The sequence below is a fragment of the Thamnophis sirtalis genome, unplaced genomic scaffold (genome assembly GCF_051295495.1).
Source record: "Thamnophis sirtalis isolate CommonGarterSnake01/CBP01778 unplaced genomic scaffold, rThaSir2_p1.2 scaffold_15, whole genome shotgun sequence".
Lineage (NCBI taxonomy): Eukaryota > Metazoa > Chordata > Lepidosauria > Squamata > Natricidae > Thamnophis > Thamnophis sirtalis.
The window spans coordinates 514962-538065 of NW_028261395.1; the positions used below are offsets into that span (position 1 = coordinate 514962).

General features: G+C 37.9%; 1 protein-coding gene across 2 annotated transcripts in view; it reads left to right on the forward strand.

The window, feature by feature from the left end:
- Positions 1-234: 234 nt before the first annotated feature.
- ADGRA1 (adhesion G protein-coupled receptor A1) overlaps positions 235-23104 on the forward strand; it is a 304703-nt gene continuing 281833 nt past the window's right edge. For both annotated transcript variants that reach the window (XM_087702485.1, XM_087702486.1), the window contains exon 1: positions 235-461. In XM_087702485.1, the coding sequence (XP_087558611.1) occupies positions 235-461 (227 nt within the window). The remainder of the gene's footprint in view (positions 462-23104) is intronic.

The window sequence follows — 23104 nt, forward strand, 5'->3', positions numbered from 1 at the left end:
GTCCGCCCAGAGAGGTTGGGCGGCGGGAAGCGGCGGGGCCGAGGCTAGAGGGAGCCCGTGGCCCGCGGAGGAGGAGGCGGAGGAGGCGGAGGAGGCGTGAAGGCTGGACGGCGACTCTCTCTCGGGGCTGCCGGAGGGCTGCCGGGTGCGCGCCGACTATGCCATGAGCACCGCCGCCGCCTCTTCCTTGGAAGCGCCGGAGAGCCGAGCCGCCGCCGCCGCCGCCCCCTCGCCATGCCCGGGCTGGGCTTCTGGCTCTGCTTGGTGGCGGCGGCCGCTGCGGTGGGGCTTTGCAGCGGCAACCGGAATTGCCCGGACCTGGTGGCTGACAGCTGCCTCTGCGCCGCCGAGCGCTCCAAGGGACCCGGCCGGCAAACGCTCCGCGTCAAAGTCGTCTGCAGCGGAGGCCACTTGGCGGAAACTTTGCCCCCCGCCTGGCTGCCCAACCGCACCGTCTCCTTGTGAGTAAGAGGGGACGGGGGGGGGGGTCTCTGCGTGCGTGTGTTTGTCTGTGTGTGTGGAGGGGAAGCGCTTCGTTTCGCCCGGAGACTCCTGGGCTCCAGTCCCTGGAAGCGCTCCAGGGCGCGCGCGGCGCTCTGTGCATGCTCAGGAGCCTCTTCTCCCGGCGTTTCGGCGTCTCCAGCGCCGCCTCGGTAGATTCTGGCTCTAGAAAGAGCTGCGAGGGGAAGCCCCGGGTGGGACAGTCTGATTTTTCTGGGATCTGTGGATGGAGTTTTACTGGTTTCAGAGGAACTCAGCTCCAAAGCGGAGGACTTACAAGGCTGCGGATCCCTTGGCCTTTACACCGCCTCGTGAGAGATTCGTTGGGAGGTGGGGAGAATTATGGGCAGGAAACCCCTCTGTCAAAGGACCTTCCAGACCCCCGAACCGAGGAAACGACGGGATATACGGGATACTTAGTTTCTCAAACCGAGGAATGTAACTGTGTTATTGTTAAAGGAAATGGGCTCTTTCTAGGAAGGGCTGGAAGAGTTATTGTAAGGCTCTTTTTCTCCCCAAACTTGAAAAGGTTAGTTGAAGGATCCAGTTTAAAAGTTTGATTCCTTAACTTTCCAGTTGAAGGAAGACAAACTCACCTGTGGTGGAGATGCCCAACGGATACGTTGTTGGAAATCCCACACACCTTTTCCCTCCTGCAAAAGACGAGTGACAGATGGAAGCAATACATCTTTTGATGTGGAAGAAGGCAGGAATAGATTATATTCTGACATCACCTTTGATAAATAGAAATCATCCTGGAAGGAGAAGGTCTGATTCTTGAGTGCAGCTCCCCCACCCCCAAAAAAACATTGTACAGTAGAAACCCGAATTTTCTTTCTTTCGGAACTTTTGCTGGCATTTTATTTGTTTTGGGGGGGGAGTAATGTATACTGGAAAGTAAATTATGCAATACCCCTCGCCCAGGGGTTCTCAAATAATATTCTCATGCTTTGGCTTATATCAATTGAAATATCTTTACACCCGACTGAGGATAATTTCAGATCGTAAAGACATAGCCACAAATACACTGAATAGTAAAGGTTTAGCTGGATTTGAGAAATAAGATACTATGCTAATTTTAACTGTTCAGAGTTACAAAAATCTCCATTCCCCGCCTCCAATCTAATGCAATGTTAAAAAATATATGTTTTGAGTGAGTCCCTGTTACATAAAGTAAAATTGAAAGGTCTGTTTGGTATGCAAATTCACTTAGATGTCATCATTGAAACCAATAGGAATAATATGCAGATGCCATTAAACATGGGCTGTAGATTAGCAAAATGATCTGATTAACAATAACAAATAACTTTTGAGTGTTTTAAAATGCAAAGCAGTCTGGTTTATACTGCATAAACTTTATCCTTACAGCCTGATGTATAGTTTATTTAAAACAGTGTTGAATGTCATTGCATCATTTTTTCTCTCTCTCTAAATGATTCATTCCTCCAGCAAGTCCAGTGCTGTTGAGTGTAATTGTTGACAACTCTTGCTGTGAAAATTTCCAGTCTTTGCTGAACTTTATTCTTAAACTTGACACTTTTCAGAGAGAGACAACTGAAAAAAAGAGAGTAATTTACAACATCTGTGGAGCTTGTGCTTGGAAAATACAGATGTGCTCTGCGTTGTGTTACTTAAACTTTGGCTTGCTCTATCTGCTCTTGCTATTCTTCTGGGAATCTCTTTCTCATTAAGTTATAAATGTGCCAACTTCATTTTGAAGGGAACTTTTCTGAAATAATCCAGCCGACATCATAAAACCTATGTAATTACTGGTGTAATTAATTTAAAGATACAGTGCTAAAATGTTGTACACGTGAGCATGAAATATATTCGGAAGAACTGGTGTGCGTAGAATCATAGACATCACTTGGGTGCAAGTCATATTCAAATATACTGATCTTTCGGAAAATATTCATTGGACGATATACAGTAGTCTGTTCTTCTCTTAAGGGTTATTAAAAGCTACCTCCACATGTTCTTACGCTCTCCATCCTTGAGTTATTCTGTGAAATTCTGTGGATATTGTGAATTCACTCTGCACATATGTGAAATCTGTCTCCACTGCTGATCCCAATCCTTTTTCCTGCCTTTGTTAAGTCACTTCCACCCAAGATAATTAGTGACAAAACCTGACAGATTTATGCTGTACCATGATGCTGCCTTTGGATAGGGTTTTAATAAGGAGGCTGGAATACTTATACTTGTCCTGGACTGCTTATGAGATGAAGGCAATAATATAGGACATGGCAGAAACAATAACAATTACCATGGTTTAGATGCAAATAGGGAAAATTATATTCCTTATTCAAATATGATGGATTCATTTTGGCAAATTGCATCATAGTTGTAAACAATGTTTTCTTGAAAGTAAAATACATTCACTTGTCTTTAATGGTTTGGAATGTAGATTTAAGCATATTATTAAATGCGTACCCTTTTATACACAGCCACTTAATGCAGAATATTCTGACAAATTTAAACTCTTTCTCATAACTGTTTCATATTAATTGGACTGGTAGAATAAACGAAGCCAATAATAATATACATTTGCTAATCCTATTCACGGTACTATAATTACATAAACACAGTTTTCAAAAGGTTGTTGGCATATGAAAAAGACCAAATATGTACAAGTACCGAACAATGATTTCTATTTGGAAGGAAATCCCATTCAGGGTTTATTTCCAGGTAAGTACAGAATTTCAGCTTAACAGTACATTTCAACATTAAACTTTTAAACTGCTTTCCCATTTTGGCCCCTTATTTTGCAAGTAATGATGTTAAAGGAAACGACTCCTAAAATATTTTAAACAGTTGCTCAAGGAAAATATTAAATAAACAAAATTAAAAGGAAATGTTTTTTTCAGTAGATGAATAATCCAGCTGACAGATTGATTGAAAGTGTCAAATACTTGCTGCAAAGGATGAGGTTTTGGTTAATCAGATTACACGGTGTGACGTTTTTGCCAGCTGCAGAAATCGGTGATAAAAAGTTTATGGAAGACCCAGGAGGAAATATTTTTATGAAGATATTGGCTGTTTACTTCTGCTTTATTTCCCCTCAGAGAAGAAGAGGCTTCAGTGCAATGGAACATAACGTTTCAAATGATTTCAACATTTTACATAATTGAAAAAATATATATCCAGTGATAAGTCATTAAGGCAATTATGATCATAAATATTTTTTCATGGATATTTAAACAGAAATTAGAGCATGTTTATGATGAGGTAAATTTATCTGATATATGTATGGATGCCTGAGCCATTTCTAAGATATTACAGACTGATTATATGTTATACGTTGCAGACAGATATAGCCTTGTATGATAAACGATTGTGAAATGGCGAAAAAAGTAGCCCCACTTTGTTCTGGGTGGTTATCATTGCCCTGAAAAATAACATTACTATTAATTAAAATATACGCATCTGTTTAAGATTGTATTGGATGGTACCTTTAGCTATACTTTCCACAACCTACAGTCAGTTGACCCAGTTGGAATTTTCCCGGAGGGAAAATAACTCTTGTTTCAACTTTTGTTGAAATGGTAGTTGATACACACAACAGAATTAGGGGATAATTAATTGCTTGTTAGAGGACTTGTAGATTCTGGCTATTTTCTAGTGTTTGGGTGTCAAGAGGGGATTTCTCAACCTTGATTTGTAGGAACAGATTTTAGCAATTGTACATTTCGGGATGGTCTTAAGTGAGGTTCACATAAATTAATGAACTGGCAGTTGAACCCAACTGAGACGATGAAGCAGCTGCTCTGCCTTCTTGTATGTGTAAAAGGGAACTTTGTTTAAAATATCCTCCATGCATGCCATTCTGACTAATAATAAGTCATGTCCCTAGGAATGAGAACTCTACAATTTTAGCTCTTTGGTTTAAAAAAAAAAACACATTTTGATTTATATTCAAAAAACAGCACTGTAGTGTATTCAGTATTTCCCACTTCAATGTTAGATTAATAGTATGTCACTAAATACATACTATGTATTTAGTATGTATTTAGAGCTGTGTTTCTCAACCTTGGCGACTTTAAATCCTGTGGACTTCAACTCCCAGAATCCCCCAGCCAGAAAGCTGGCTGGGGGATTCTGGGAGTTGAAGTCCACAGGATTTAAAGTCGCCAAGGTTGAGAAACACTGGATTAAAGGTAGACTTCATTTTACTTGACACCAAATGTATCAAGATAATTGAGGTATTACAAAATATTGAAATACAACACTAGTTATTTTTATCACTGGTAAATTAAATACCTGGTAGATTCGGAGTTTACTGACTAGGACAGCCATCATTAGAAAAAAGGATGAGTTCCAGATCAAATGCTATAGGCATAAGTTTTGTTAATATCTTATTTGCAAAATACGTTGCATATTTATTTATTTTGCTAGGCATTCAGAAAAACAAAGCAACGTTATACGTGTTCATTAGTACAGCAAGACTGCTCTTGATTTATATAGTTTATTAGAGGTCAACTATGATGACGTAAAATCTCATTGATTTAATTTGTAAATTTGCTCTGGTTTGCTAATTTGCTCGGTTTTGAAGACGATGCCCTCTTATTTAAATAATTCTTTACTGATTTGTAGAATCATGCTATATTAGTTCATTCATGACAGTTGATTCCTATAATTTTTTTTCTGTAATGGTTCAAGGTTTTTATTTAGAGCTATTATACAGTTTTTAAAATGAAATCTGAACTAGAAATAAGCGTCTTGCCTAAGCATAAAACCAGAGTCTTTTAAAGCTACTTTATAGTATTTCTATTCTATACCATTTATTGATTTGTTGAGGGTGAAAGTAATTGCAATGTGATAAAAGTGCATATCCATATGATTTTATGACAATGTATGTATGCTAAGTGGCTCCGAATAAAAAAAAAATCAAAAGAATTCCACATTCTATAACTTGTAAATATTTATCACTACTATATCTACTACTAATTTGGTTCCATTTGGGCTTTAACTTTTTCTATTCTAAATTTATTTCCCTTTTTGCAATAATTTATTTTTTCTTCTGCTGGAATACAATGATATATTAGCTCCACATCTGTAAAACATTTCGTCTTGGAGTTTATTGTCATTGAGTTGATAAATTTAGTCATGTAAGATAGTTTGTTAATTTACTTCCCAAATTGGTATAATTTTTTTAAGGTTCTTTTCACCTTATACAACTGGATGTTTAATTTTTATGACCACAGTCATACATAGTTCAGAACTATTCTTCTAAATGTACTATATATATATATCTGTAAACAGTATGTTATCTTAGGATAGTTACGCTTTCCCCCCTTTTTCACTGTAATGCTGCAAGTTGATATTTTCCAGTGGAAGGGAGGGAGGGGCTACGCGTGGGTTATTCTCAAAGCCTGATTGGTCCAATAGCAGTAGATAGCAATAGCAGTAGACTTATATACCGCTTCATAGGCCTTTCAGGCCTCTCTAAGCGGTTTACAGAGAGTCAGCATATTGCCCCCAACAATCTGGGTCCTCATTTTACCCACCTCGGAAGGATGGAAGGCTGAGTCAACCCTGAGCCGGTGAGATTTGAACCGCTGACCTGCTGATCTAGCAGTAGCCTGCAGTGCTGCATTTAACCACTGCGCCACCTTGGCTCCCTCAAAGACTGAGGGAAACTTCTTAAATACTCCTGCCTTTCCCTTTATCGCCCAGTTTCCTCTCAGTCTTTTTTGGTCGAAGTACTGTGCTTTGAGAATAGGTAGGAAAGTTACATTTGTTTGGTATACTTATTTGACTAATTGGATATTCTAAATTCCAAATTACTTAGCTGCGGCCCAAGGGACAGTCCTTTCTGCCCCGCGTGGCTTGGAGAGAGCCCTGTGTGGTGTTTTATTGTTTCCTTTTTTATTCTTCTTTTCATTGTTTGCGTGTGTTGTATTCTAAATTTCCAATAAAGTATTTTTAAAGGACATTTATCAATATTTATGAACCTTGCACTTTCTAAATGGGTGAATGGCTTCCAAAAAAGTAAATAATAATCCTTTAAAATTTATGGAGTGTGGGAGGGTCTTTTAAATTCTATTGAATGGCTAAAAATCCTTCACCTTTACTGAAGTGCTGGGCCCCTTGGATAAAGGCTTCTTTTGTGGCATTTCAGCAGGTGGCAGCACCTGGTTAAATTTATCAGGCCTTCAAAGCTGAGCATCACTTGGTACCTGGATGAGAGGGTATCAAAATATCAGGGCTATAGGCAACCCTGGGAAGTTTTAAAGTAATCCTGGAGGATGATCCATTTGTATATCATTCCCAAGGAAAATGGAACTCAGTTTTGTTGCAGAAAATGACAGGCGTTAAGACTTCTCAGGATATTTGGCAGCCAGGTTCAGAAAAGGAGCCCATGGCTTAGCACTGCAAGTTCTGAACAACCTTAATCATCGAAGCACGCATTCTTATACATTCCCAAAAGCATTGCAACACGGAAACACTTAACTCATTTCTTAGTGGTTGCCTTGAGGAGAAAGCCTTATAAGGAGATGAGGGTCTTACTTCTCCTTTTGTTTCAGGTATGGCTTACGTGTTATTAACGAACTTTAATTGAACTTTGTGGTTTGGACTTTTAACACACAGTTTTGACATAGGGACGTTGGCGAGAACATCCTGTGGTTACTGAATGGGGACACTTCCTTTAAGTAACTTCTAACTGTCCCTCTTATTCTATTGCAAGTTCCAACTCTTGTCTATGTGACTTTTAATATAGAAGTAAAGGGGTTCTAAGAGGCTGTCCAGCCTGACCCAGTAGGTTTCACACTTAATGTCCAAATCTCACTTTACGGCTGCTTTAGTTTGACTACATTTATATATATACATAGTGCATACTCCCTGGATAACTAGTGAACCATGCTGCAATTATAAGGAGAGTGGCTATAAATTCTATTTTCATCGCTCTCTTTTCCTCAGTTGCTATGAATTAGGTCAATATTATCCTGCTCCATATTGCAGAACAAAAGGGTTGATTGTCTGAATTCCTTTCCTTCGCTTTCTTTCATGAACACATATTTGTTGATCATAGTTTGTATTCTCGGTATTTTGGCCACATTCAGTGATCTCAAATTTATTGCTTCAGTAATTCTGCTCATTTGTGCTACATGTGGATACGTTCTGCATTAGTAATTTCCTTTAAATGTCTGATTCCCCCCCCCCTCCCCAGTTCTGGTTTTTAAATGTGCTGATGTACTGAAGCTTCTTATCTTGTTTCTTTCCTTATTTAATTAGGATACGTCTTAACATAATGGTTAGATTGCAGCTCTGTTCTTAGTAAGGATGCCATTTATGAAACAATCGCGGCTGCCTCAGTTTTGCTAAGTCTCCGTAGCTGAAATGATCAACCGCTGTGTCGATTTGGGATGGGAAATAAAGGGGGTCACTGACCCTTCAATTCATTCACCCATATAGGGCCCATCCCATAATAGGGCCCCAGGAAGTATAGCATGCTTCTAAACATGCTTCCAAACAATGTCAAGCCAGGATTCTCTCCTTCCCAGGAAATATATTTATGGTGAAACAGGAAAGTCAGCCTTTCTATATGCGCACATGAGATTCAGTGAAATATACTTCTGTACTATGGCTGCGATTCAATTGTCTCCATTTTCTACGGTCTAAAATTTTTACTTAATTAGACTGGAACAATCAGAAATAACTATTTCTAATTATGATTCTTATGGCTGTGAAATCTGGAGTAGTTTCCAAAGCTACTTTATGGCACATTAAAAACAAAATAATGTTCAAACATCTAATACAAGCATTTATTTATTGGATAATAATTTGTATTTATTGGTCTTACGATTCATATTAAAAATGCACTTACTTTGCTAAATTGACCCAGGTCATGTAACAGCAGTGTTAAAACAAACCCCTAACTACAGGTAGTCTTCATGACTATAATCATGATAGTTACTGTATTTTTTTGGAGTATAAGACGCACCGGAGTATAAGATGCAGCAAGGTTTTGAAGAGGCAATTTTTAAAAAAAAAGTTTTTGCACTCTGCAAACCTCCCCAAAATGACTTGTTTTTCATGAAAACGGGCCTTTAAAAAAAAAGGCATGAATAGCCCTTAGAAGGCTTGTAGAGTGTTCCTTGGGGGGGGGGCAAAAACGAGCAAAAACTGGCGCATTTTTTGCTCATTTCTGCCCTCCCCAGCCCCCAGGAGCTCTCTGGAAGCCTCCTACAAGTATGCATGGCCATTTTGGTGAACGGGGTGGGGTTTCAGGAGACAAAAATGCTGTATTCAGTGTATAAGACGCCCCCAGATTTTCAGCCTCTTTTTTGAGGGAAAAAAGTACGTCTTATACTCCGAAAAATATGGTAACTCAGTTGTTAAGATGAAACCAGAACTGTATTTGTAATCTTACTTCAACTTTTCTTTGCTTTACAGACCTGATAAGGTTGTAACTGCAAGGATTGCTCACAAAATTACTTTTTCTTTACTAACTGCAAGTGTTCGTTAAATGAAATAATTACATAAGAACTACCTTTATAGAGCCAAGCACACTTGTTACAGTAGACACTAGATTCATTCATCAATACTTGATTAAAGAAAGTCATAGATTGGAGCAGACAGATAATATCCCACATTTTGAATTACACATCTTCAAAACCAGAAGAGGTATAACATGCGCTGTACAGGTAGTCCTTGACTTACAAGAGTTCATTTAATGACTATTCAAAGTTACAAAGGCACTGAAAAAAGTGACTTATGACTGTTTTTCACAGTTATGACCTTTGCAGCATCCCCATGCTCACGTGATCAAAATTCAGTCACTAGGCAACTGGTTCATATTTATGACCGTTGCTGTGTCCCAAGAATCATGTGATCCCCCTTTGCCACCTGACAGACAAAGTTAATGGAAAAGGCAGATTCACTTAACAATTGGGTTATTAACTTATTAACTGCAGTGATTCACTTAATAACAAAGGCAGGAAAGGTTGTAAAATGGGCCCGTGAAGTAAAAGTAAAAGTGAATCAGGTTCAGTAGGAACAAAACCCAAATTGAATATATACTGCTTCTGAAGTTAATAGTGATGTGGCAGAGTTCAGTGTATATATTTATAATAACATCTAACAACTCTCCTATTTAATCTAGTTTTTAATATTTTGATTACAAGCATGTCCTTTCTCGTTATCGTTTATTAAACTTGTATGCCGTCCTATTCCCAAGAGGGACTCTACACTCTACATCCAGTTTACTGCTTTTTGAAAATAATATCTGTGGTACCTGATCTCTGCAGTAGATTCTTTGTTTATCTGGGTAAGTACGGTATAAGGCAGAATCACGTATATAGACCAGTGGTGGGTTTCCATTTTTTTTACTACTGGTTTGCTCGTGCGCGTACATGCATACAACACTTCTGCGCATATGCAGAACGTCCGGGCAGGTGGGCGGAGCTGGTAGAATCCGGGCCGAAGTAGCAGAAACCCACAAGGACGATATGTGGGAAACACGTTGAAAAGACCTACTCATTATACTTGTACCCTTGTTTGAAAGGTTATTAGTATTTGGAGGCCAGGGACACAATAGTCTTTCTACAACTTTCCTAGTTCCCTGTTTCAGAGTATTATTTATTACAGCACAGGCTTACTATTTTAGTGTTTTTAGGAAAGAAAGAGATAACGTGGTCTAAAGCTCTTCAGGGAGGATGAGAGAGAAAAAAGAGGAATACTGGATTCTTCCGTTTAGCACAGAATAACTGATGGGTATTAATTTACTCTAGATATCAGAACTAATGCTTGTATTAGAAATACTCCAGTCATCTACAAAGCCAAGGAACTGAAAAACTTGGTACTTACTGGATGCCTGATGGAGAATGATATGAAATATATTATTTGAATATAGCGGAATTTATTTGTTTATTTATTTGTTTGTTTCTTTGTTTGTTATCCCATCTTTATTAGGTTACAAATAAGTTAATATCTACTACACATTTTTCTTCACAACAATCTTATGAGGTGGGTTGGGCTGAGAAAGAGAATGGCTTCTCCCAAACTCACCCAGCTGCCTTTCATGGCTAAGGTGGGACTTGCAGTGTCTTGGTTTCTTGTGCCTTAACCACTAGGCCAAGCTAGCTTTAATGATCTTATTTAATTATAATAATGAGCTTTCTTCTTCTGTCCTGTGGACTGCAAAGAATAGTGGCATTGGCAGGAGAGACAGTGTTGGAAGCAACTACCAGTATGTCTAATATTGTAATCAGGAAGGCTGGTGTAGGTGGTGATTTACTGATACTGTTGGATAAATAAATAAAAGTGGAAGCTGCTCTCACTCAAAGAGGGTGAAGAAAGGATAGTATGGTTAAAAGTGTTTTGCAATTTGTAAAAATTGTGAACACTTAAAATAAAAGGAATTTGAAACACCTGCCTTTCCTACGTGTGCTAAATAACAGCTATAGAGAGTATTAGAGAAAGAATGTCAACATCAGGTTTGGTTTGTCTGCAGCCTTCTGAATTACACGGCTAAGCAGAATACTAATTTAGAGTATTGACAACAATATTTTAAGTCACGGGACACACAATTTGAAACACCTGGCTCATTCGTCTGACAATGTGTAAACTATTATGAAAGCATTTCAGAGCAAGCTTTGCTGCCAGAATCCAGTAGCAGAGATAATAGCATTTTGAACTGCAGACAATTAAAGGATCTGTTGATTCCTGGATACTTTTTTCTTTTGCTTCTGCCACACCAGATTCTTTCCGGAATCTCTCTCTTCTGAGTTCCCTTCCCTACATTTCCAGTGTGTAAGATTGTTAATATACAAGCTTGTTTGTATTGTTTTCATTGACAGATTTTTTATATGCATTTTCTTAATAACGATGCTTTTGTGAACACTTTTCCAGAGAAAATTGAATCCTTAATGCTTACATTTATATTCACAGTGTGCAAAATGCAAGCATGTATTTCTATTACAAACCTCCTGTTAAAACTGCACTGCAGATTCTGAGACATAATAAGAAGGAAGGGTGGAATACAAATAGTTAATAATTTAAAAGCTTCTAGGCCTTTTGGCGGAGATCGAATGTAGCATCAAGCCAACTTAAAAACAAGTCCAGAATCATCATCTAGCCATATAGCTTCCAACTATATATATAAAATGGATAAAAAAATATTAATATTTGGCAGGCCATCACATTTTTGTTACAAAGATCTTGATAGATTAGAATGTTTTACAATGCTTAAGACATATTTTTTTTTTGGTCTCATTTATTTTACTTTTATACTCTCTTGGTTTCCCCCCCCCCCATTCCCTGCTTTTTGTAACATCTCAGCCGATGATAATATCCCAAAAAACTGACAAGCTTGCATCGGCTTTTATGCTGCATTAATTAATTAATTAATTAATTGGATTTCTTTGCTGCCCATCTTGCAGTAAACAACTCTGGGTGGCTTCCAGGATTAAAAACCTAGCAAACAAGAACTCTAAAACAGTAACCACAGAAATCCCAATCAAGATATAGTTAAAAGATGGAAAGAGGGGGGGGGGGGAGGAATAGGGTGCTGATGTTTCCCCATTAGGGCCCCAAGACATCTGGCGGAACCAGGTCTTCGGGTTCCTGCGAAAGGACAGAAGGGTGGGAGCCTCTCTCATGGGGGCAGTGTTGATGTCAAAATGACCCAAAGTACGGGAGCCACGGCAGAGGAGGCCCTTCTCCTGGATGCCACCAGCTGGAATTCCTTGACCGATAGAGCTTGTACCATGCCTCCTAGGCTGGCATAGGTGGGGGCGAGCCAATCCTAGTGGAAGACGCTTCCTCGGGTATCCTGGACTTATGCCATGCAGTTGACCCTAATAGCTCATCAAGTCATTATCAAACTGTGAATGTCGGGTTTTTAAAAACTCATTTTAATGCAATTTCAATTAGTAATGGATTCAAGAGAAACCTACCTTAAAACATTGTCATATTAAATAACATTTGGCTAAATAAATCTAAAAGCTAGCACATGAGGAAATATAACCAAATCTGAGAATGACAGATGGAACCTCCATAAACTTCATGAGAAGATCCTACTCATCCATTGCTTCTCTTTCTGAGGGCAAAGATAGGGGCACACGATGCTTTCCTATCGTCTGGGAGCCAGAAAAAAAGTCTATTAGTATAAAGTGTGTTGTCCTAATTACCAATCCTCCTCCTCCTCCTCCTCCTCCCCCTCCCCCCCCTCCTCCTCCTCCTGCCCAGGAATGGAGAGAAATTAGCTCCCGGCTTTAGGTCCTCACTTTGTGGAGGTGAATGAAACATCTCAAAGCAGCCTTGCTGGCAGCTGACCAGTGACTTGCTTGTCCCGAAGTTGCTTGTTCAAGAGGCAACTGGACTTCCTTGTTTTTTTTCCTTTGAAGACTTTTTGCTTCTCATTCAAGAAATGCCTTGGATGAAGAAGAGCTGAAGAAGCTTCTTGGATGAGAAGCAAAACATCTTCGAAGAAAAACCAGAGAACCAGGTTGTCCTCTTGAATAACCACTTTTGGGACAACCATCACCTGGATGACTGAGAACCTCCATAGACTTTTAGCTACGCACTTCTTCCCTTCCATGGGCCAAACCAAATGGCTTTTTGGTGGAGTGGGATGTGCCAGCCATGTTTCCTTCAAATATGTTGTCATCTGAAGGACCATTTCTTCTCTGAAAGGCTCAGAGCCAATAGGCGTATTTACCTGGGAATTAAATGACACAAAGGTCCCTGGACCCTGGGCTCCCAAAAGGTTTATTTTGCATTACAGTTCAGTGGCTATTGCCTAAAGCTGCACTTTGGAACATATATATATTTTGGGAATAAACTTGTTAAAAATAATGGGACAGTCTGCAATTCATAATGAGCAATAAGGCTGTCTCCCAGCACTATCACCCATATTCACACTCCAAGACTTAGATCCACTAGTCCTCTTTCTTCTGAAATCATTTGATGTTTAACTAGTCCTGCAGAAAAGAAACTTGGGGAAAAAGTTCCATTTTAATCACATCATTCCACCATTGCCAACAATTGCAGCACTCCACTCCACTTTCTTTCCTGGAATTGTTCAATTCTTTGCAAAGTCATTCTTTTGGAATTTTGGCCCCAAAGAGCTTGTGACACGGAGTAAAGGGAATGCATGGCAGAGAATCAGTCTCTTCAGAGGGATGGAAAGTGGTTTTGGCCAAGTGTAGATACATATCTTCTGGTCTTCTGAACAGGTAGCCCTGGTTTTCTGTTTAAATTCTGCTTTAGAAGTGCAATAAACCTGTGTTTATATGAAGCCCATGTAAGATCTGACAAGTATTGTGAAATGTGCCAGGCAGGCATTATATCCGCCATGGAAGAAGGTGGATAACAAGCAATGCAATGATTTTTAATCCACTGTAATTCTGGGGGGAAAAAGTTTGATGAGTATTTCTTCCTTTTAATAGTATTTTAGGGAGGCTTAAGGAGCTGTTTGCATATTTATTGACAATTCAATACTTTAAAATTAGATAATATGGATCAATTGCAACATTTTCTAAAAAAAATCCCCAAGCTTCAATTCCTTCTGAATTCTAGCTATGAGGCTTCATACAAAATGTGGGACTAAAATTCACAGTTTCTAGTCTAGAAGCTGCTTTAACTGCTACATCAAAGTGGTTTCTGCCCCTCTTGCTTTATATTAATTTACTTTCTAGTATCATGTTTAAAAAAAACTTCATAACATTTGACTTTCAATAAAAATGTTATTTGAACAACTTTATTTATACTAATTTGAGTTATTTCTATAACCTATGCTCTTTGTGTAAAGGTGATGTATGTTTGCTTACATGTTACTCAGTCTGGGAATTTTAGTGCTCCATTTTTAGATGGGTGGTTTTTTAAAATTCTGTCCCCTTCGGATTCAGGGCAATCCCTAAACATGACGGTAAGATAAGGAACATATAACCCGAGGATGCCCGAAGGCATTTTGATTTAGGTGAAGCTACAGCTTGAAAATTACTCCCTGGCCTTAGCACTTCAAGCAATCATCGTCCTTCCGGCATGCCCTAAAAAGTCGGCTTTTCCAGCAAGCCCGGCCTGGCCTGAATAAAATAAATTATTAATTTTAATTGTTAATTTTAATTTAATTTCTAAATCTCATTGTAAATGTTTATTGGGTTGTTTTTTTTTTGGATATTCTATTTAATCTTTCTTTTAACTTGTGTAATATGTGTTTTTATGTTGTATGCCACCCTGAGTCCTTTTGGGAGAAGGGCGGCATATATAAGTCCAATAAACCTCAACCTAGATACAATTCTCTAACTATTTATTCTTCCTGAAAAATATGAAAAATTCATTGATTGAATTGATCGATTTAAAATTGATTTAATTTAAATGCCACATGTACTGATTAAAAATGCAGTTTCAAAGAAAATAAGTGTAATTTGCTTTCCAGTACTAAAAAAAAACAATTTTAAACAAAATTTGAGATATTAATAGGCTCTCTTCTAAAGAAGAAAGGAATGAAAGAGAAAAGAGTTTTTTTTTTTAAAATAGACTTTTTCTGAAAAGAGGTTAACAACTGAACATCAAGGCCTTATTATTTCTAATGCTGCTATTATTTAATACTAAGGTACTAAATGGAAAGTTTAATATACATTTTGAAAGAATCAGTACCTATTATGGTTTAACCTGGTTTATGATACTGTAGTTATACATTTTCTGCCCAGATACTTAAGAGCCGAGGTGGCGCAGTGGTTAAATGCAGCACTGCAGGCCACTTCAGCTGACTGCAGTTCTGCAGTTCGGCTGTTCAAATCTCACCGGCTCAAGGTTGACTCAGCCTTCCATCCTTCCGAGGTGGGTGAAATGAGGACCCGGATTGTTGTTGGGGACGATATGCTGACTCTGTAAACCGCTTACAGAGGGGCTGAAAGCTCTATGAAGCGGTATATAAGTCTAACTGCTATTGCTATTGCTATGCTTCAATATGGGGAAAACCTTTAAAAACATTTTCAGTAACTTATATAAGAATTAACATAGAGATTCTTGTAAATCTGTCAATCTTGCAATCATAATGTTCTAAACATATTTATTATGTTTCATGACTATTTAGATCAATATGAATTTGAGTTAGGAAGTTATAATAAATTGAGAAACAAGGGGCCCCCATCGTCCTTGGTTTTAATGTCTGATTTTAACTTTATTTTAACTGTATATGTAACTGTAAGGCTCCCAGAGCTATGTTGCGCTAAGATGGGTGGCCAATACATTTTATAAATAATAACAACAAATAATAAATATAATATTTAGGAATTTATTCATAATCTGCAGCAACCATTTGATAGAATTATTTACTTTTACAAAAATAAAATAATTGTAGCTGAGAGGCAATATATTACCATATGATCAGAAAACCCACGAATTTTATTAAATAGCCTATTAATTTATTCAGATTGTTATTGTGATAATCTGCATTATTTTGAGCTATGCTTGTCACATTTCATTATCCATGCCTCAGTCTATGTTGGTTGATTCACTTTTTTTTTTCTTAGAACTTTAGTCGTTCAATATTTTATTATATATATATTTAACAGACCAGTGGAAAAATCCATAATAAAGTGTAAAGTAATGCTTTTCTTAATAGCAAGAAAGTAAAAAAAAATTGGTAAGAAAGAGTAATTTAGCTTTGCATTTTTAATGAAATGGAGAATAAGAGACAAATCAAGTTAATAAAGTAAGAATTAAGGTTAATGCAGTTATTTGTTTTTTATATCTAGCACTGCAGTTATTAGAATTATGTGCTTCAGTTCTAATTATCTTTAATGTTCATCTTGTTAATTTGCTCTGTGGATCATTTTATGTTAGCCAATGTATAACAGGCCTCTTCAGTCTAAGACTTAGGGAATCTTCTATGAAATTATACCATCTCTAACTACTAGTCAAAGTTACTTTACTCCTGAAGGAAAATTAGCATATGTTTCTGAGTCAGGGCTCTTCGCTGAATGTGTGAATTGCCTTTGTTCTTTTTGATTTTTAATAATAATTTTTTGATTTTGTTTAAATAGAAAAAAAACTCAAATCATGTGGAAATGAAGAAGTAGAAGAGGAATCTTAAGTGTAAATTGGGGTTTGTGTAAAGGCAAGAGATACCAAGAGTCTCACCAAACACAGAGATAACAGAAGTTTCAGGACGGGATTGCTGAATTCTGATTGAATGCTAGTTGGCTGCGTATTTTATTGTCTTTATTTCCCCCCCGTTACTTTTATTTCCCCTAAGCCAGGAACTATAGTTTCATGTAATGAGATTTTTTTAATATTCTCTAAGGAAGTTGAATGGCTAAAGTCTAAAACGACCTATTTTGAGTTCAAAGCTACCTATTTCCAATCTGAGTGTATTGAATATACTAATTCAGTCACATTGATTTACGTATAAAATATGCTGAATAGTCAAAACTTTAAAAGGTATATCAGGATAAAGACATGTCCGGTCGAAGACTCATTATATGTAGATAAAGCTCTTTGAAATCTGTCCAGATGCTTAGTAATATTTTTATAGGCTTTATCCATTTTTGATATACTGCACCTTCTATTAAAAGGCATGGCATGAACATGTAATATCCTTTAATTGGTTTAAAGACTTAACATTCCAAAGCATTATAGAAAGAAAAGCCCTTCACTTTGATTTAACATTTATGAAAATGTTAGAGTCTTCGGATAGAAGTCTGGTGTGATTGAAAAAATAATAAATTATTGTCAACGAGAATACACTTTAAATAAAATCTGATACTTATCTTGTTAGAAGTAAGTCTAGTTGATTTCAGTTGGGCTTAACTCCCGTAGCTGTATAGATTTGAAACTTCGGTATTTATTTGTTTGGTGAATTTCCTCCCTTCAGTTATAACATCAGTTGTGAAATAAGCAATGTAATATTAGCTTAACTAAATAGATATGCAAAGCCAATTTGAACCAGCTTGAATTTAAAACATCCCATTTAGAATTTGAAATACTCCAAAATGTTTTCTTAGCCATACTTGGTACATGGCTTAGAAGATCTGAAACAGCCAAACTGGATCATTAAGATTGTTGTAGAAAGTTACTGTTGCTGAACATATTAGTTTTTTCCCCCCTTTCTGCATGTTCTTTATTCTTGTTAGGAGGAAAAGTTTACTTTTGAGAACACGATGTAGCTAGGGAATTCTGGATATTGAAGTCTGTGCATCTTAAAGTTGCCAAGATTACAAAACACTGGATAATAAGAGCTTTGTGTATCTATATTGCAAATTCTGGTGTACCATAGAGAGGTAAATGTTTTCGGTAGATGGACCAAAGTGTGCTGATTAGAATGCCCATTATATTTTTTTTCTTTAATGCCTGAAAAATGAACATTTTAAAAACAAAATTTGGCATAATTGTTTCTAAAGTAACCTGTGCATAAGTTGTGCTATTTTTTTTTTTAGCAAGCACAATTTATCATTTAGCAGAATTCATACAGCAGATGTGCCTGTTATGTCATGAAAATAAATTATATTTTGGAAAGTGGTAAGACAAGTATAAGTTCCCTGCTTGTTCCCGCTATTTTTCCTTCTTTTTCCCAGCTACAAATAAAAACAGTTTGGGGTTCTGGTTAAGGGCACCAGACTAGAAACTAGGTGATTGTTTTAGCCAAGCCTTGGGCACAAAGGCAAACTCTCAGTCCTAGGAAGAAGGCCAGAGCAAACCTCTTTTGAAAATATTGTCAAGGAAATTAGATAGACCCGTGTTTTTTCAACCTTGGCTACTTGAAAATGTATGGACTTCAATTCCCAGAATTCCCCATCCATCCATCCATGCTGGTTGGGGAATTTTGGGAACAGAGGTCCATACATCAAGTGGCCAAGATTGAGAAACACTCAGACAGATTTGTCCAAGATGAATTTGAAGGAACAACAGCAAGCAAAAGGTAAAAAAATATTCAGATGCAAACATCTGGAATTCTGCTAAGCATTCGAATGCGCTTTGTGTGTTTGTATTCAAAACACTTTGAATGTCTGAAAGTTGGAACAAACCCAGTGTGCAAAGGGAAATGTGCTGATATTCAATGGCACCGTTTCAAGCCTTCTGGGCTGTGCTGGGCACAATGATTGGAGTGGGACTTTTCTTCTTGCAGTTAGCCTGGACTTTCCTGCTTGGGGAAATGCCGGAGACTGTTCATGTGGAAGCAACTCTCGGCTGAGGTTGGCAGGGGAGAACCTGAGGCGGTATTTCTCAGCCTTAATCATTTAAAGACTTCTGGGAGTTGAAGTCCATATATCTCAAATTGGCCACGCTTGAGAAGCCTCTTCTGAGGGTTTAGGAGCAGAGAATGAAATATTTAAGAGACACACGGGAGGCTGAGGAAGTCATTCTAAATCTGGCTGCTGTTGGGAAGAGGCCCCCCAGAAAAGAAGGTCAGAAATTGCTGCAATGATCCTGGGACTCTATTGGATTGAGTCCGGGGCTGTGCCTGGAGCTGTGGGAGTTAGAGGTTCCTGCCTCAAGCTAAACACCAGAACTCTCACCAATTTGAGCTTTAAATGCACCTGGTTTCGTTCCAGTTTTAAAATAATAGAGGGAGGTTCCTCGTCTCCTTGGTTTTTCAAATCAGCTGCTTTTTGAGGGACGTTTTTGATCTTCCAAACCTTCTTTTCCCAAATAAGATCTCCTTGCTTCTTTGGGTAAATTAATTCCCCTAATTAGGTGTCCTGTGTGTATTAGTGGTGGCGTAGCTGCTGCTTATATAAGGCTCTGCTGTAACGCAGAAGCCAGGCTGAATTTAATGCTGATTCCTGAGATAATTCCCAAACTGGATCTGTCTCAGGTTTTTGTAAAAGGGTTTTAAGATTTCTCCTGTTTTGCCCAATCTTCTCCCCCCCCCTGCTGCCCCTACTCTAGGGCTAGCAAGCCACATGCAACCTGCTCCTTCCTCACTCAAAGGCTGACTCAAACAATCTATGACTGGGAAAGATATACTACTGACGGGAAGGGGCTAATCATAAGGAGAGACAGCTTAAGGTTTGCTAGTCAAAACAGGAGAAAGTTAATTTTAGAAGTATGTCTGATCTTGCGCCGGGGGCAGTCCTGTTATATAGAATCAGTTGCTCTGGAAAGCAAGACGGATGGCATATAAATTTAATAAAAAATACATAGATACATTAAAAAAAAACCCATCCTGGGTGAAGTTGAAAAAGGTCGGGAGCTGCAGAAAGGTCTTTTAAGGCAGATGTAGAAGACATAATGGAAAGGATTGACAGGATAACCAACTTTGTTAGCAAACAAAGGATTTTAAATGAGAGAGTCGGGAGGAAGAGATTAAAAAAAAGAGCTGAATTCAAGTTAGTGTTTACCCAGGACTCCCAGAAAACCACCCCTACATCTGACAATGGCATCAGATGACCCGGAAGCATGGTAGAGCTGGTCCTTCCCTTGCTGACTTTGATTTCCAGATGTTTTTGTAAACTTTCAGTAGGCCAAACGGTGTCTCCTGTATCAGCAATGAAATGTCAGGACTATTGTGATTAGCAAAGAATATGTACATCACTCCTGATTCCTCTCTTTCATTTTCTGCTGCTGAGTGTTTTGTGACATAAATAAGGCAGCAAGACGTGAGGATTTTTTTCGCTTGTTTTCTTTTGCTAATAATTTTATTTCTCCAAGAAGAAAAATGCAAGTTTATTTTGCTGTGGAGGCTTTCCATATTGTATGTCTTATTCATTGTCATCATCATTATCATCATCATCAAGACGGATATACGTATATGTTTATAATTATATATAGAGAATTATATTATTCCTCATTATTCTCAAAATAGGGTTAGTTTTTTAGAATTTCCTGAATCTATAATATATATTTAAACTTTTGAAGCTATTTCAGAGGTTTTAATATCCTAAATTCTAAATAATCTAACATTTGGTCAGTAACAACACTTTTGAAGCGGTACTTTCCAATCACTTTATCTTAAATTTCTGTTGAATTCTAAAGGGGGGAGTTAACTTACTCTGAGTAGCAGAATTCTCATTAGTTTCTCTGTTGAGGCAAATTGTTCTAAGATGTGAATGCAAAATATATATCTGCTCCAGAAATGAAGGCATATTAGGCAGACAGCATCATTTTAAGAGAGCTACAAAAGCTATTTGCACAACAGTGGGGGAACACTTAGATTAACCAAACTACATTTTTAGTTTATTGTAGCTCCAGGATATTGATTTCTTGCAAAGGCTTTGAAATTCCATAAGGACTTGATTGCCAGACTTTATTATTTTAAAAGCATTTTAGCCAACCACAGTGGCTGTTCACGTAAATGTTTCAGGAGGCACCAGATAGAAATCTAGTTAGTGCTTAAGAGTCCTGGGCTGTCATAAAATAAACAAAAGATGATTTAATGGAGAATACCTTTGCTAATGTGGAGGAATTGAGGACAAAATATACACATATACATTCTCAGATGGGAAGTACAGAAAACAGACTAGTGGAGTAGCTACTCAGAATCAGATACTAGGGACTTTGCAATTATTGGTTAAGTAAGTTGGATAGTATTTTTGGAAACGTGATATGTAAGATTTCAGATGAGACTGATAAGGGGTATCGGTATCAAATATTGAACAAGAAGTTTGGTTACACAGTTAAAGTGCTTATATTGTGAGACAACAAATTGAGTTGGAAGCTAATAAAGTGTGTTATGCAGAGAACACAAACTAAATTTACATTTGGGGCAAGACTGAACTCATGAAATGGGAAAAATAGGTTAGAGATGGCCATTATGTAGACCAGTGTTTCTCAACCTTGGCAACTTGAAGATGTCCGGACTTCAACTCCCAGAATTCCCCAGCCAGCATTCGGGGAATTCTGGGAGTTGAAGTCCGGACATCTTCAAGTTGCCAAGGTTGAGAAACACTGATGTAGACACTCAACAGCTATCAAATATTGTGCCAAGTATCCATTAATTTGGAAGGGTGAGAGGAACAAGCCTCACATTTAATCCCACCAGGGTGAAAAAATAATAATTTGTAGCATCTCATCGGCAGTCAGCTCCTTAGCTTTACTCTGACCTGCAATAACGATTTTAATCTTGCCAAGCTAAAGCGGAGCTTTCTGATAAATCAAGCCAAGGAATTGAACGAAGACCTAAAGTGTTGAGAAATATGTTATTTATTCAGCGGTGTCCTGATCAGGAAACTTTGACATATTGATTGCTTCATCAGTATTCCTTTTGCAATGGGAAGAGAGAGTCACTGCCTAGAGATCAAGAGCAAGTAACCCTTTGGCATCTCGATTAACAATTAGGTTGCCTTGCTCAGTATCAAAACTGAATAAAAAACCCAAGTAGGCCATTTATCTCAGAAAATGAAGTAAGCAGCCGTGCAGATGGAACAGGATGCATCACCCCAGACAGGAATCTTTCTGATAACAAAATCCCAGATTGTCTACTGCAGCTGCAACCATCATAAGCACTTAGACACCGAGTGCCCGCTTTTTCCGACAGTCAAACATGGTGGGAATCGAAGCAAATTTATAGATTTCCTTGCTCAGTGTGAAAATGCGTGAACCTTAGAAGATTTGTCCATTAATCAATCGTGCAGATGATTTATAATTGGACCAACGATAGAAGAAGTTTTAAATTGGGAAACTCTTGTTTGGATTCATCCTGCCTCTGAAATACTCCGCTGCGGGGGGGAAAAAAAGAGAAAAACCTATGACTGAAAAGTTATTTGTGACACTGTCATATTTACTACCCATTAAAACATTCAATCCACATCACTGAGCACATATAATATTCATTCTAAGATTTCTTCCTAATTTTGATGCTTTTGCCTAACCCAACTCCTTCTCTCTTTATTTATCCCTTACGTTTGACCATAAATCTCAGCAAAAGTGCGATGCGCTATATGATCTCTGAATGTTTGGATGCTTTTGATCTTAGCTTTAGTTGTTGCTTTTTAATATCAGTGATAATGTTGACCGTGATTTTCAGTAGCAGTATTCCTAGCCTTTCTGGAAGCCGCTGTGTTGAAACAGCTGATTTAATTTAGTAAATACCGTTTCAGTCCAGTGGAACATTCCAACTTTCAAATGAATTATGTATGCCACGTTGGCAAATATGATACTTAATAGGAAACTTAATTTAAAGTTTTAAATCTTTTTTTTCCCTACACTGAGGCATGCATTGTACGGGTTCTCAATCTATTTCCATGACTTGAATTATTTAGTACTGTGTGAAGTTTTGAAAAGCTTATTGACTGGGATGGAAGTCGTTTTGAGTCTTCTCCGTGCCTGTTACAATTTATTATATTAGCTTGTGCTTAGCTGGTAGCAACACCTTTCCAGCTGTAGTTCATCGTGGAAACCTAAGCAGGATTGAACATAATATGGAAGAGAGCCAGGAATCCAAACATTTCCTTATGTTGCTAAGAAAATTACATGGATGTGTTCATGAATTTCCCAGAAGTTGAGCTGGACTCAAAGAAGACTTAATTCTATTATAGAGCTACTGTAACTAGGACTACACAGAGTAGGGGAGATCCGTGACAATACTTCTCATTATTTTTTGGCAAGCCCATTATTTTCTAAGTTCTGGCAAACTTTCCTAGGCTATTTAATTTTGATTTTTATCTCTCTGACCTATCTTTGTTTTCCCTCCCTTCCTTTGGAAATTATGGAA